This window comes from Priapulus caudatus, unplaced genomic scaffold (genome assembly GCF_000485595.1).
Source record: "Priapulus caudatus unplaced genomic scaffold, Priapulus_caudatus-5.0.1 Scaffold78, whole genome shotgun sequence".
Lineage (NCBI taxonomy): Eukaryota > Metazoa > Priapulida > Priapulimorpha > Priapulimorphida > Priapulidae > Priapulus > Priapulus caudatus.
The window spans coordinates 600,550-612,881 of NW_014577139.1; the positions used below are offsets into that span (position 1 = coordinate 600,550).

The 12,332-nt window shown below is 40.6% G+C and overlaps 2 protein-coding genes across 13 annotated transcripts in view; one reads left to right on the top strand and one right to left on the bottom strand.

The window, feature by feature from the left end:
* Nucleotides 1–6,692, top strand: part of LOC106821581 (dynein intermediate chain 3, ciliary-like) — a 14,871-nt gene extending 8,179 nt beyond the window's left edge. The window contains 8 exon segments of the mRNA XM_014826451.1: nt 863–976; nt 1,432–1,571; nt 1,904–2,026; nt 2,130–2,353; nt 2,626–2,761; nt 5,284–5,430; nt 5,768–6,016; nt 6,183–6,692. Coding sequence (XP_014681937.1) covers nt 863–976; nt 1,432–1,571; nt 1,904–2,026; nt 2,130–2,353; nt 2,626–2,761; nt 5,284–5,430; nt 5,768–6,016; nt 6,183–6,218 — 1,169 coding nt within the window. The 3' untranslated portion in view covers nt 6,219–6,692.
* Nucleotides 6,693–7,127: 435 nt separating this feature from the next.
* The window catches only part of LOC106821586 (RNA binding protein fox-1 homolog 2-like), a 46,475-nt gene continuing 41,270 nt past the window's right edge, over nt 7,128–12,332 (bottom strand). For all 12 annotated transcript variants that reach the window (XM_014826466.1, XM_014826465.1, XM_014826467.1 and 9 more), the window contains 3 exons: nt 9,945–10,054; nt 9,781–9,838; nt 7,128–9,519 (listed from right to left, as the gene is read on the bottom strand). In XM_014826466.1, coding sequence (XP_014681952.1) covers nt 9,475–9,519; nt 9,781–9,838; nt 9,945–10,054 — 213 coding nt within the window. In that variant the 3' untranslated portion in view covers nt 7,128–9,474. The remainder of the gene's footprint in view (nt 9,520–9,780; nt 9,839–9,944; nt 10,055–12,332) is intronic.

Sequence of the window (12,332 nt, forward strand, 5' to 3'; positions counted from 1 at the left end):
GAAGAGTAAGTGTCGGATAACCTTTTGACCCTCAAGAGGAGGGTTAAACATGGATTTGTTGACTGTTAACAAAGGACTGAACTGCCTTTGCTATTAGAGCTTCCTCCACCCGCACCTCCCCCCTCTCCTCACCCTCCCCTTCTCCTCACCCTCCCCCACCACCACCATTACGCTCGCGCTCGACGCATATCCATAATAACATGTTAATATAGCGAAGTCATTAAAGTTACACAGCTGTATCTTTATTACTGTACTAACAGTAGGTATAGCAAAGCCTATCAATGCATCATAGATTTTAGATCTGTATAGAGTAGTATCCTAGATATATGGTCTAAGCGCGAACGTGGTGGCAGGAGGGCGCACTTGATTCGGTTGCCAGTGAGTTTATCAGAAGAATACCTGGCTACAGTACACGTCAGTTGAGCGCTGTCCCTCTGCGGGACTTGTTTATAATGTTAAGGACTTAAGGGGGTCAAAATTGTGTTTTAGAACTTTGTGGAATAGTAAAAAGTAGGAAATAGTAGTTTACCGGAACGTACCCTGGTACTATCTAATTGCCTACGCCTACTCCCTAACCCTAACCCTAACCCTAACCATAACCCTAACCATATCAGATAGTTACCAGGGTACGTTCCGGTATACCGGACCGTACCCAGGGTACGTTCCGGCAGTACCCTGGGGGACATAGACCCTATGAGCCATATTATATCGTGCAAGAAGATGAAAACCTTCTTTATTATGTGATTATTCATTTTTTTACAATAGAAATTTTATATTTTACAAATACCTATACCTTGAAATATGTGTGCTGCAAAGTCGGCACATGGTTGATTCCTTTCTACAAGTGCTATTGCTTTTAAAGAGAATCCCAACAGACCAGAGCTGAGTCTAAAGCCTATGTCACCGCTCGTGTGTCTCGAGTATAACCCGAAGGATTCTCACATATTAATAGGTGGCTGCTACAATGGACAAGTTGGTAAGCATTTATGGCCTGTAATGTTCTAGTTGTGATATTAATGGAAAGTGACTGTTACTGATGTAGTAACAGATCTGTAAACATTTTAGCAGTTGCTTCCCATGTTGGCTAAAGTAAGACTCCATGATTTACAAAGTAAAGTCCATGATTTCTGTTATATTAAATTTAGTGTATTTAAAGCATTATGTTCTACTGTAGCCTAATCATTTACTTACAATTTACGACAATCAATCAACGTCTATGTAACACTTTACAGTAACATTAAAGATCCTGGTCTTTTTACCATGTGATCGATCAGCAGACAACATGACTTGTTGATGTTTGGTGTTTAGAGGCAAGCCCCACAATACTATACTTAATATAATTATACTCGGTGCACTAAAAAGGTGTCACCTTGACATTTTGCTATTAGATAATGTGTGTTTATTTATACGTCAACAAATATGTCGTTTTAGGTTTTTGGGACACCCGGAAAGGTTCGCAGCCTGTGGAAATATCTCAGGTGGAGCACAGCCACAAGGATCCTGTACAGAAGGCAATCTGGTTGCAGTCTAAAACTGGCACGGAGTGTTTCTCAGCATCTACTGATGGACAGGTGCTGTACATGTTGTTATATATGTCGTGTTCTTGAGCATTATAACGACAATGCTGACAATTGTTTTTGCATTTATCTATTATTTACAATTCAACCTGTTCACCCGATATATGCAACCGAACCCATCGAGCTTCAACTACACCACACCCAAGCAACGCTTACAGAAAGAAAGATTATGTACTCCATTGCTCCATATCTATCTAATAACATCTTCTAGGTGTATACGTTAAATTGTAAATAATAGCTATTTGTCTGAAATACTCTTCTGTAAATTTATCATAACTGTGTTAGATACGTGTTACAGTTTCCTTGTATGTATACTTTGGAAACAGGTTCTGTGGTGGGATACACGAAAGTTGGGTGAGCCTACAGAAAGACTTATCCTAGATCCAACTAAAAAGGGAAACATAAATTTAGCTCAAGGAGCATTAGCACTGGAATATGAGCCTACTGTCGTAAGTTTTTATTTTTAAAGGTAATTTTTTGTGCTTCTGCTGTGTGTTATCTAAGTATGTCATTATATTTATTCCCTCAGAGCTTGTGCAATTTCACTTTTAGCCAACAAAGTTCATGGTCGGAACAGAGCAGGGAACAATCTTGTCATGCAATCGCAAAGCAAAAACACCAAATGACAAGATTGTAGCCATATACTCAGGTCACCTTGGGCCTATTTATGCGCTGCAGAGAAATCCATTCTTTCTTAAGAATTTCCTTACTGTTGCCGACTGGTCTGTCAGGGTTTGGTCTGAGGATATTCGAGACACATCTTTGATGTGGTCCAGGTAGGTTTACAGTTGTTTAGATATTAAAAAGGCAATGGGGTGCAGGTAGAAACAGTTGTATGGTCTACATTTGAGCAGGTATAGAGAATATTGTGACGTATGTGTTTCATGATGTTTCAAGAGTTATGCTTTATTAAACATTTTTTTAGCAAACCAGTAAGATATGCATAGTGATAACACTATACACATTTCAAGCATCTGCGTTACTGTCGTTTGTGAGGTTCTCTAGTTATTTCAGAGTGTGAAGTATGTAATACTTTCAATGAGTTCAGATACCAGAAATATCGCTTTACGGATGGATGCTGGAGCCCAACAAGGCCTGCTGTTTATTACACAACGGGTACTAATGGCACACTCGATGTATGGGATTGCATATTCAAACAGAATGATCCCACACTCAGCATTCAGGTACATTGAAATAACTAAGAAATATTGAAAAATGCATCATACAGGAGAGTGTAGTTCTTTAAAATTAGTTTACAAATATTAATAATGAATTTCCAGTGCATCTCAAATAAAAGCCAAAAGTTCTGTTTGTTTTTGTTTGAAATGCTGCAGGTAGGTGCATGCCTACAATTCACTTCACAATGTTGTAAGTGTCGTGAATAGCTAATATGACAATGGGCCTTTTCGGATATTTTTAGCTCATCTGACGTAGTCAGATGCAGCTTGTAGAATCGCATGATTGTGCGTGCGTGCGTGCGTGCGTCAACAGTTGGGCACAAATCTTAACCACTCGACGTACGGTGACGATATTCGGGACGTGGGGGGGGGGATCGTGAACAGAACTCGGGATAACCAATTTGGGGGTCAAGGGTCAAATGTCAAGGTGTGTCAACGGAGGGGGAATATTTCCCCCTTAACTTAAGGTATAGGAGGAAATACGGAATTGCGGCACAAATATGATCGGCTCGACCTATGCTCTTAATATTCGGTGTATATACACACCGAATATTAAGAGCATAGGTATTGTATAGTGTGATGGGCAGGAAACCCATCACCAGTGCGAAATTGGAGGTCACAGGTCAAAGGGCAGTGGGGGAAAGGTCAGATATCAGACATTTTCTGAGGACATGGCCTAACGAACAGAGTGAAAAACTTTTTTGTTTCAGCACTGACCTACCATTTTTATCACTTTATTGAAAGGACCATGAAATGTGCTTTCCACTGACGTGCGAAGAGTAAGTGTCTGATAACCTTTTGACCCTCAAGAAGAGGGTTAAACATGGATTTGTTGACCCCCTCCTGTTTAGGGGGGTCCGGGGATTTTGTTGAAAGTAACACCTCTTCCTCTTAGATGCAATTTCCTGCACTATGAGGCAGCACTTTTAAACAATCTTCATCACAATAACATCACTGTTGAGTTGAGTATTTTTTCCTTTGGGGACACCAAAGATTAAAATACTTACTACCAAATCTGTGCTATGTAGGCACCCCTACATGTCCTCACTGGGGTTACCAGTGCAGACTTACCTAGGCTAAAATACCTTTGCCATTAAAATTCTAGGGGGGGCAACCACCCCGTGCTACCGACCCCCCCGTTGACAATTACAGCACTGGAATCATCTCCCCCTGAAATTTTAATAAAACGTATATTTTACTGAGAACGTTAAAACTGCAAAAAAAAATGAGAAAAACAACCAGATTTGAACCAAAAAGTGCATATTTTCAACCATTGTACAAAATCGGGAATATACTTCCGGTCGGGTCTCAGCACCCCCAAAGTAGGATTGAATTTTCCCATTCCATCCCCGTGAAAATTCAATATCCCAACTCTCAATAAGGTCTATTCTAATTTTGAATAAAGCAAGGATTTAACTTTTGTGAGCAGTGATAAGACTTTGGGGATTTTGAAAAAAAAAATCGTATATATATTGGGAATGCATCCAAAATTAACCGTCTGAGTTTCAATAAAATAATGTGATTCTTGGAACGAGTTACATCTATTTTACAGTAGATGTATGTCACGTTCCATTTCTGTAATACTACATTAGGAGAGTATGAATAGCGATGATGGATTTGCGGATAAATATCCAGTATTTATTGTCTGTAAAATATTAAATTTTTCCCCATTTTCTTCCTGAAAGTAGGGGGATGAAAGCCACCCCACCTCAATAAGTGTGGGAGGGATATACCCCCATCCCCCCACTATCTAAGCCCCTGTCAGATGAACTCAAATTTGACTTGATATGCATACAAATATTCATAATCATAATCTTTGTTAGCAGTACTCTACAGGCACCACGGAACGATTTTTGAAGTGGGGGTGCTCAATTTGTTACGCTCGACAGTGGCCAATGTAGGTTTTCGAGGAGGGTGGTAAGAAACAGGCGGGGGGGGGGGGGTATGCGGGTCCTCTCCCAGAAAATTTTTAATCACCCATTTTCATCCTGAAAGTAGGGGGGATGATTGTACACGCCATCCCCCCACGTCAATAAGTGGGGGGATGCATTCCCCCCCCCCCGCTATCTACGCCCCTGCTCACAGATGAGCGAAATTGTCGCCTGCCTGAATATACTTGGATTTTAGCCTGTAAATTTCAGCTACTCAATGGAATTAGGTTATCTCTTTCTTGACTTATCACCAATGCACGAAGGGCGATGCCATCTTTTATTATTGATTACACTTGCACGCGCCATCTCGCGGCAACTATAGGCCTATAGTGATACATTATGACACGAATATATAAGACAGTCGAGCAGGTATGAAGTAGGATGCATTGTTAGGGTTTAGTTTTAGTGTTAATACCCATGCTACACAGTTTTGATGATGACGTAGCCGGTTTAGCGATAGAACAGGCTTTCAACCTTTTGCAGAAACGAAGGCCAGTACAGTAGAGCAGCAGACCTCAGATGAGCACTGTCGCTAATGCGGCACTTGTTGTATTTTACACTGAACATTTTGTATGTGGTTGGTGGTGCCACCTTTAGGTGAGTGATGATGCACTTGAATCGGTAAGAGCGCAGGACAATGGCAGGTTTGTTGCTGTTGGATCACAGACAGGCAGCACGACACTGTTGGAACTGTCCCGCAGCCTCTACACCCTACAGAAGAACGAGAAGTCCCTTGTTACCGCTGTGAGTGTCGCAGCGGCCCCTATGCCTATTGAAGAGCATTCACTGTTTATTTCACTTTTGAAGCTTGCCCACGTTTGATGATTACAGTATTAGTAGATAGTACTTGAGGAGTGACCGTGAACAATAGCTGTTAGAATTATTTTACTACTTCTTCAAATAGTTATTTTAAATAGCATGGTAAATCTGTGACAAACCTCCATTGGCAGGATCTTTTCAAGAATGGTTTAGTGATTACGGGACATATGTGCTGACAACTTCGCAAGCACTCCATTAATAGCGCTGCAAAACCCTGACACGTGCAATTGCATACATATCATGCTCGATTACCATCTTACAGATATTTGAGCGGGAAACGAGGCGAGAGAAAATACTTGAATCACGGCAGAGGGAGTTGCGACTTCGTGAGCGTGTGCGCAGTGGTGTGGGAAGTGGTGACCCTGAGCAAACACATGGTGCTGACGAGGAAGAGGAGGACCTCGTTAGCCGGGCAACAAAGGAATTTGACTCGACTATCGCTACAGAGCTGAAGAAGCGTGGCGATAAGGACATTATAAGGGCAGAATTGCTGGAGGACGAGAAGGATGAGGTGTGTATGAGCATTCGTATGTGTGTATGAGCATTCATATGTGTGTATGAGCATTCATATGCGTGTATGAGCATTTGTATGCGTGTATGAGCATTTGTATGCATGTGTGAATGTGTGCATCTGCATTTAACGTTAGATGCTGATATTCGATACCTTGCCGTTTCAGAAGGAAAGTGTCACTATTGTTGTTAGTGAAGACTGAAGCCAATCTGAATCCTACTAAGCAGTGGATCCACGTGAGGTTGGGCGTGGATACAGTACCACATGCAAGTGCTATGCAACGAGACCAGAGAGAGAGAGAGAGATATGGCAAGGTGGTACACACCAGGCAATTGGCACAATATAAAGGGGTGGATGAATGTGTAGTAGTAGACAGGGTATTTATGCAAGGGCCATTGTTACATATGAACACGTGGCATATAACATGTTAACAGTGCACACGCTTAGAGAGGACAGACATCTACTACTTTGTACATAATTTAATTGTATTACTACCCTGCACATCTCTGTCAACTCGTTTGTTTAGATTTAAAATGCTAGTTTCTGTATGTGGCAGACGTCTTGGTGTTATTTAGTGGAAAATGTCATAAACAAATAAGATTTTTAAACCTGAAAACCGAAGTAGTCATTTTATTACTGTAATTTTTATGGTGAATGTATATAGTTGTGGTAATAACCAAATATTGGTGTTATTTTCTGTTTCAATGATTGCAACAATTCAGCTATTGCATAACCAATTTTTACGACAAGATTATAATAGAAAAGTGAATCGGCATTAGCAACACAAGTTGCAGTTCAGACACACAGGCTGGGCATGATTAAAAGATGGATCAGTGTTATGTTTTCAAAGACAATGTCAAGTCAAAAATTATTATATAATATACCCAGCCCCCCTCTACTTCTAACACAGCTCATATATTCTTTTCTCAGCCAGCTATTAAAATCTCAATTTTAAAAAGCCAGCAGTTCGTGACGAATGAAGAGCGTTGGGCTCTTCTTTTCAATCGACTTGAAGCAGAAATGATTGAAGCTGGATTACATGGCTAATCGTGAATGTATAATTACACAATTTACAAGCAATACGAGCAAAATACAGGTGAACACCAACCAATGAGATTCACAAATTTTATTTGACTTTTATACTATAATGCACTGACTAGGATGAAAAAGAAATGTAACAAGACAATATGCAGCAATAAATACAAGTTTTTCTTCGACGTTCTCTTACAATACCTGGTAATCTTCTGTCAAAGCTAAGTTCAGGGACTGCTGTCACTCATCAATAATCTCCAGCCATAGGAGTGCTAAGGCGACGCTAGTATGTATTGTGCTTATTGCAATCCAGGCTGATGGAGAAAAGTTGAATATTTAAAACACGCTCACACGCAGTAAGATCATTACTTCACAAACCTTGGTAGTACAGAAGGTTTCGATGAATCTGCGAGATCGACTTAATAGTCCCGTTTGTAAACTAATATTGTGTAAAAATCTCTGTACATATACAAGAATCACTTTGATTCATCTGCACTTCTGAACTTGGCAAGATTTCAGCTAAATACTGCCCCACACTTTGTGGACATTTTAACAAAATATTGTTTAACGAACAGAGAATGACTATAATTTTACTTTGTCAAGAGATTCAGTGACTGATAGCTACACCTTGCTCGCTGCAGTGCATGCACAAGGAATAAAGAACTAATGGTGCACTAATTATACTAGGTTTTATGCACAGCTTTCAAATTTGTTAATTTCTCTGAGTTTTTCTTATAACAGACGTAACAGTCGTGAATGAGTATTTTACAAAGCATATCAGCATTAGCTGAGCCAATTGTCAAAAATGTTATTTGTATAATTACAAATAATATCAATTTCTCATGTCACGAAGCTTTGCCAAAAACTATGAACAAGAAACAGAATTAATCAATAATCAATATCAGAATCAATCATCATGATAATTGATCTGTTACTACCCCCACACGGTTTTACCTCTATGCGCTACGGTCTCACTGGGGCCTTCTTGTCTAGTATGTTTGCTCTCGACATGAGAAACTGTTGGACTCGGGGCAATGACCATATTTCGCATGAGAGCAGTAACTAAAGATGCCAATATATTGTGATAGTTATTGTATCACTGGGACAGTGGGAGAGAGTATTCTTTCTGTGCAGCCCTGTTGTCTGTCGCAGCCAAACATCCATTAACCATCCATTCATCCCTATAAACAGATTCAGATGTATTGAATGTGTGCACACATGCGCACATCTGTGCGTGTGCATTCGTGCGTGTGTGTGTGTGTGTGTGTGTGTGTGTGTGTGTGTGCATGAGGGGGTGTCTGTTGACTACAGATATATGATATAACAGTCTAACACAATACTCTAGATATCTACCTACCAACTTACACCATCTACAGATTGCTGGTATTATGCCAAAACTGGAACAAGCACCAGTTGGCTGGTGCCTGTATATACACAGCTGGCCTTTTTTACACATGCAGCCAGTTCCTATAATCATAATATAGTGATATTATGCATGTATTTGCAATGCAGATACAGTCACGTTAACAGTCTATTCTGCTGCACTGTTTTGCGTATAAAATCGTAGAGGTACAAGTCATCTTCAATACAAGGCCTGGCAAGAAGTTTGTACACACTGTATACACCAATTACAACTACACCTATACGTTTTGAAGTTATGACTGGCTGGCATGGCAAGGCTTCTGCCTGCAGGTGCAAGTGGCACCACGATTGACTGCCCCTCCTCGTCTGTGGTGCAACCACAAAAAACACAACTGTACAAATCGTCCACATGCTCGATTGCATCAGTGCAACAGAACATTTCCCGTTTAAAGTGCAATTTTCAGAAATTCTCTGTACACTGAAAACCTGCCCGACACGTCACTTAGTGAGATGTCCTGTACATTCGATGAGTCAACTTAAATAATACTGATGAAGACTTTGGGAGATTCTGCGTATGGAGATTCAAGAATATCCACTATAATATTTAAAACACCCAAAATGTATAAGTGCTCATTGTGGTGCTTGCAATGTGAACAGATTTCTGAACATTAGTTTACTAGCCTGTGTCACATGTAATTAACAGTACGAGGCAAGCTAGCGAGAGAAGGGATCCATCTGTCCACTGGACTTCCTTCAAGTTAAAATAAACCAACACTCAAACCCGAATCCTGTTCACAAATGTGACAAAATGTAAAGGAGGTTGTTAGAGGCTAACAACTTTTTTCCATCCATGCAACCCAAAACACCTGTTTCGCAACTAAGCAAATCAGATGAGATAAGACAAACATCGACAAATATTTCTGACTATATCAGCTACAGAATGATTGATGATGTTCCCAACTGAATCCTTTTTTGGCTGATATCGTTGAGATAACGAGTTGGCTCCACCTTGTTTTCTTGTGCGCACTTCATGATAGAGCCTTTTCTGGATCTCCTTACATGTTCTAGTATGGTGCAAACCGGTTGTAGGCTCCCCGGTACATTGCAGCCTAAAAGTTAACGGTATGCACTAGTATAACAAACATGTTGCTTTGCTAGAAATTGCAAAAATGGGGGATGAACCTGTAAGTGGATAGGTTTAAAGCAAATTGATAATACCCATGCACGCCATTAGAAATATAATAAATACCCACGCTGATGATACATCATGTGAAACCAATGACTAAGAGTATCAATTTACAAATATAGATGTCTCCTCTGTTAACGGTTAGGACATCATATTACGAAATAGGCACATTCACTCAACTTACTGTATATCCGGCTACCGGACCTATAGTTCCTCCAGCTAGATAGGGATCAGTGCTATACCTGAAATATGAAAAGGGAAAGTTATATTTGTGTCTACGAACATGTTTCAACAGATTCGGGCCAAGTATCAGATCGAATACTGATTGTATGGCAAAGGCAGACTCACCCTAGTGTATAGGCTCCTGTGACTGCTGGCTGAGTAGCCACTGCGTACGGAGACCTTGCTGCTGCTGCTGCTGCCGCCGCTGCTGCATGTGCGTAGCTAGCATAACCAGCCTGTGGGAAAACCAAGAGCATTTAGTCACAGAGAATTTCAGAAAGTGGGCATTGCCACGCCCTTGACTGCTAGGCGCTGACAATTATGTTTATCACGCCAGGGTACGCATATACTGGAGATAGGTGTTGTTAACATCAACTGGCAAGTATTGTAGTATTCTGCAATCTAGTACTTCCATACACATGATTAATGAAGTGTCCCACTCACTAAGAGCTTGAACTCAAATTGGGGATGTGATTCAAAAGAACTGTGATCATGAAACATTTATGTGACTATCTAACTACAACTGCAATCATATTCTGTTTTATAATAGAGGATGATAAACTGACCAAACATGCGGTGACTACGAGATATGTTTCATGCGGTGTGCAGCCTTTTCTTACAGCATGAATGGCAATTCAACCAACAGTGCAGAACACTGATCATTCAGATTTGATGAGGATTGTGATTATCAGCAGCCAACGTCCCCAGAAGCATGCAGTGGCGTAGCCAGGATTTTTTAACAGGGGGGGCCAAAAACGGTGAACTGCGCAAAATAGTGGATGACTTAATATTTTATGGTTCCTCAGCCTCCCTCTCCACACTCTACGCTCCCCCACCTCTCAACTCTGCAATCTTTGTTTTGGGAGCCATGCAAAAGAGGCAACATTTTTGTTCGTTGTTCTCTGCTCCCAAGATATGTAACTGTTCAGTGGTGGATCCAGGATTCCAAGGAGGGGGGCGGAAACAGGTGGGGGGGGGTTGGGGGTCCTCCCCCAGAAAATGTTGAAAATATAGATCGCAGAAGACGGTATTTGAGGCACTTTTTGAGCCTTCATTCTGACTACGACAATTCTCTTTTTAGTAAAACAATTTAACAAAAATACTTTTGGATCAACAGGGGGGGCATGGCCCCCTTTGCCCCCCCCCCCTAACTATGCCACTGGAAGCATGCCTCTCCGAATGATCAATGATTTACATCATTGATCGTAAGAAACGGATTTACGATATGTAAAAACTAACAGGCATGCATCTTGTACGCATATGTACACATGCAAACGAAGAGATAGCAGAGTATACTTGTATGAACTGAAATGGCACAGATGCACAATGATGAACCAACTTATGTCGAACTCTAGATTTGCAGTATCCACAAACTGCATTTTTACAATCCACAATTTATTAACATGTCACCGAATGATAGCATGCAACTTATCTAAATCTATTCCGGAAACCTTTAGCTTTAAGGATACTGTCAGGGTTGGTAGGTGATTTTCAGTCGAAATTTCAGTACCCATTTTATTTGATAGATGGCGCCCATGGGCAGCCATACGTAGAGTCCCTATATACAGAGAGTTGCGCCATGACGAGTCGGAAAAAATCGGTCACGTGATCGCTGCGCATGTTGTTTCCAAATTGATCCACACCGCTGCCGCTTAAGTACAGCCTGTATGGATACGCTGCTACAATGGTCCGTAGTAATTAATTAGACTAATCGTGCTTCAATAAACTCAAAATTTACAGAGATTATAGCTAAGACATGTGTCTATGTGTATCTAGATTTCTAGAACTGCAAAACACATGTTACAGCTGCGAGCGAGTGGAGAGTGGAACGCATTTATCTTGTGAATTACAGTTGTCATTATTCTTCCAATGACTGGCTGCTGTGTTTACACTAAGAAAGTGTAAATTAAGCTATCATATGGCGCGAACGATTTGAGTTACTTTTCTAGAAATCTAGATACATATAAACACATGTGTTATCTATGATCTCTGTGATTCTTGAGTTTATTGAAGCGCGAGTGTTTAATTAATTAGCAAGTGTTTACGCGCGGTATCACCACAGGCTAATATACGCACGGCTATTGCGGTAAGAAAGTGTACAATTAAACTATCATATGGCGCGAACGATGAGTTCTAGAAATCTAGATATCTAGAACTCTAGAATTTCTAGAAATCTAGATACACAATGACAATGTCTTAGCTATAATCTCTGTAAATTTTGAAGCACGATTAGTCTAATTAATTACTACGGACCATTGTACAGCGTATCCATACAGCGCTGTACTTAAGCGGCAGCGGTGTGGACCATTTGGAAACAACATGGAGTCAAATCCTGAGTTGGCGCAACTCTCTGTATATAGGGACTCTATAGCCATACGTAGATATTATCAAGAGCACATAAAGAAGGAGAGCGTACAAGGGTAAAATGCTGAAACCATGCTGCAGTATTAGTCGAATTAATAAACTTTTCCGTTTTATTTTGACGATCCTTTGCAGTATTATTGATTAGCTGTC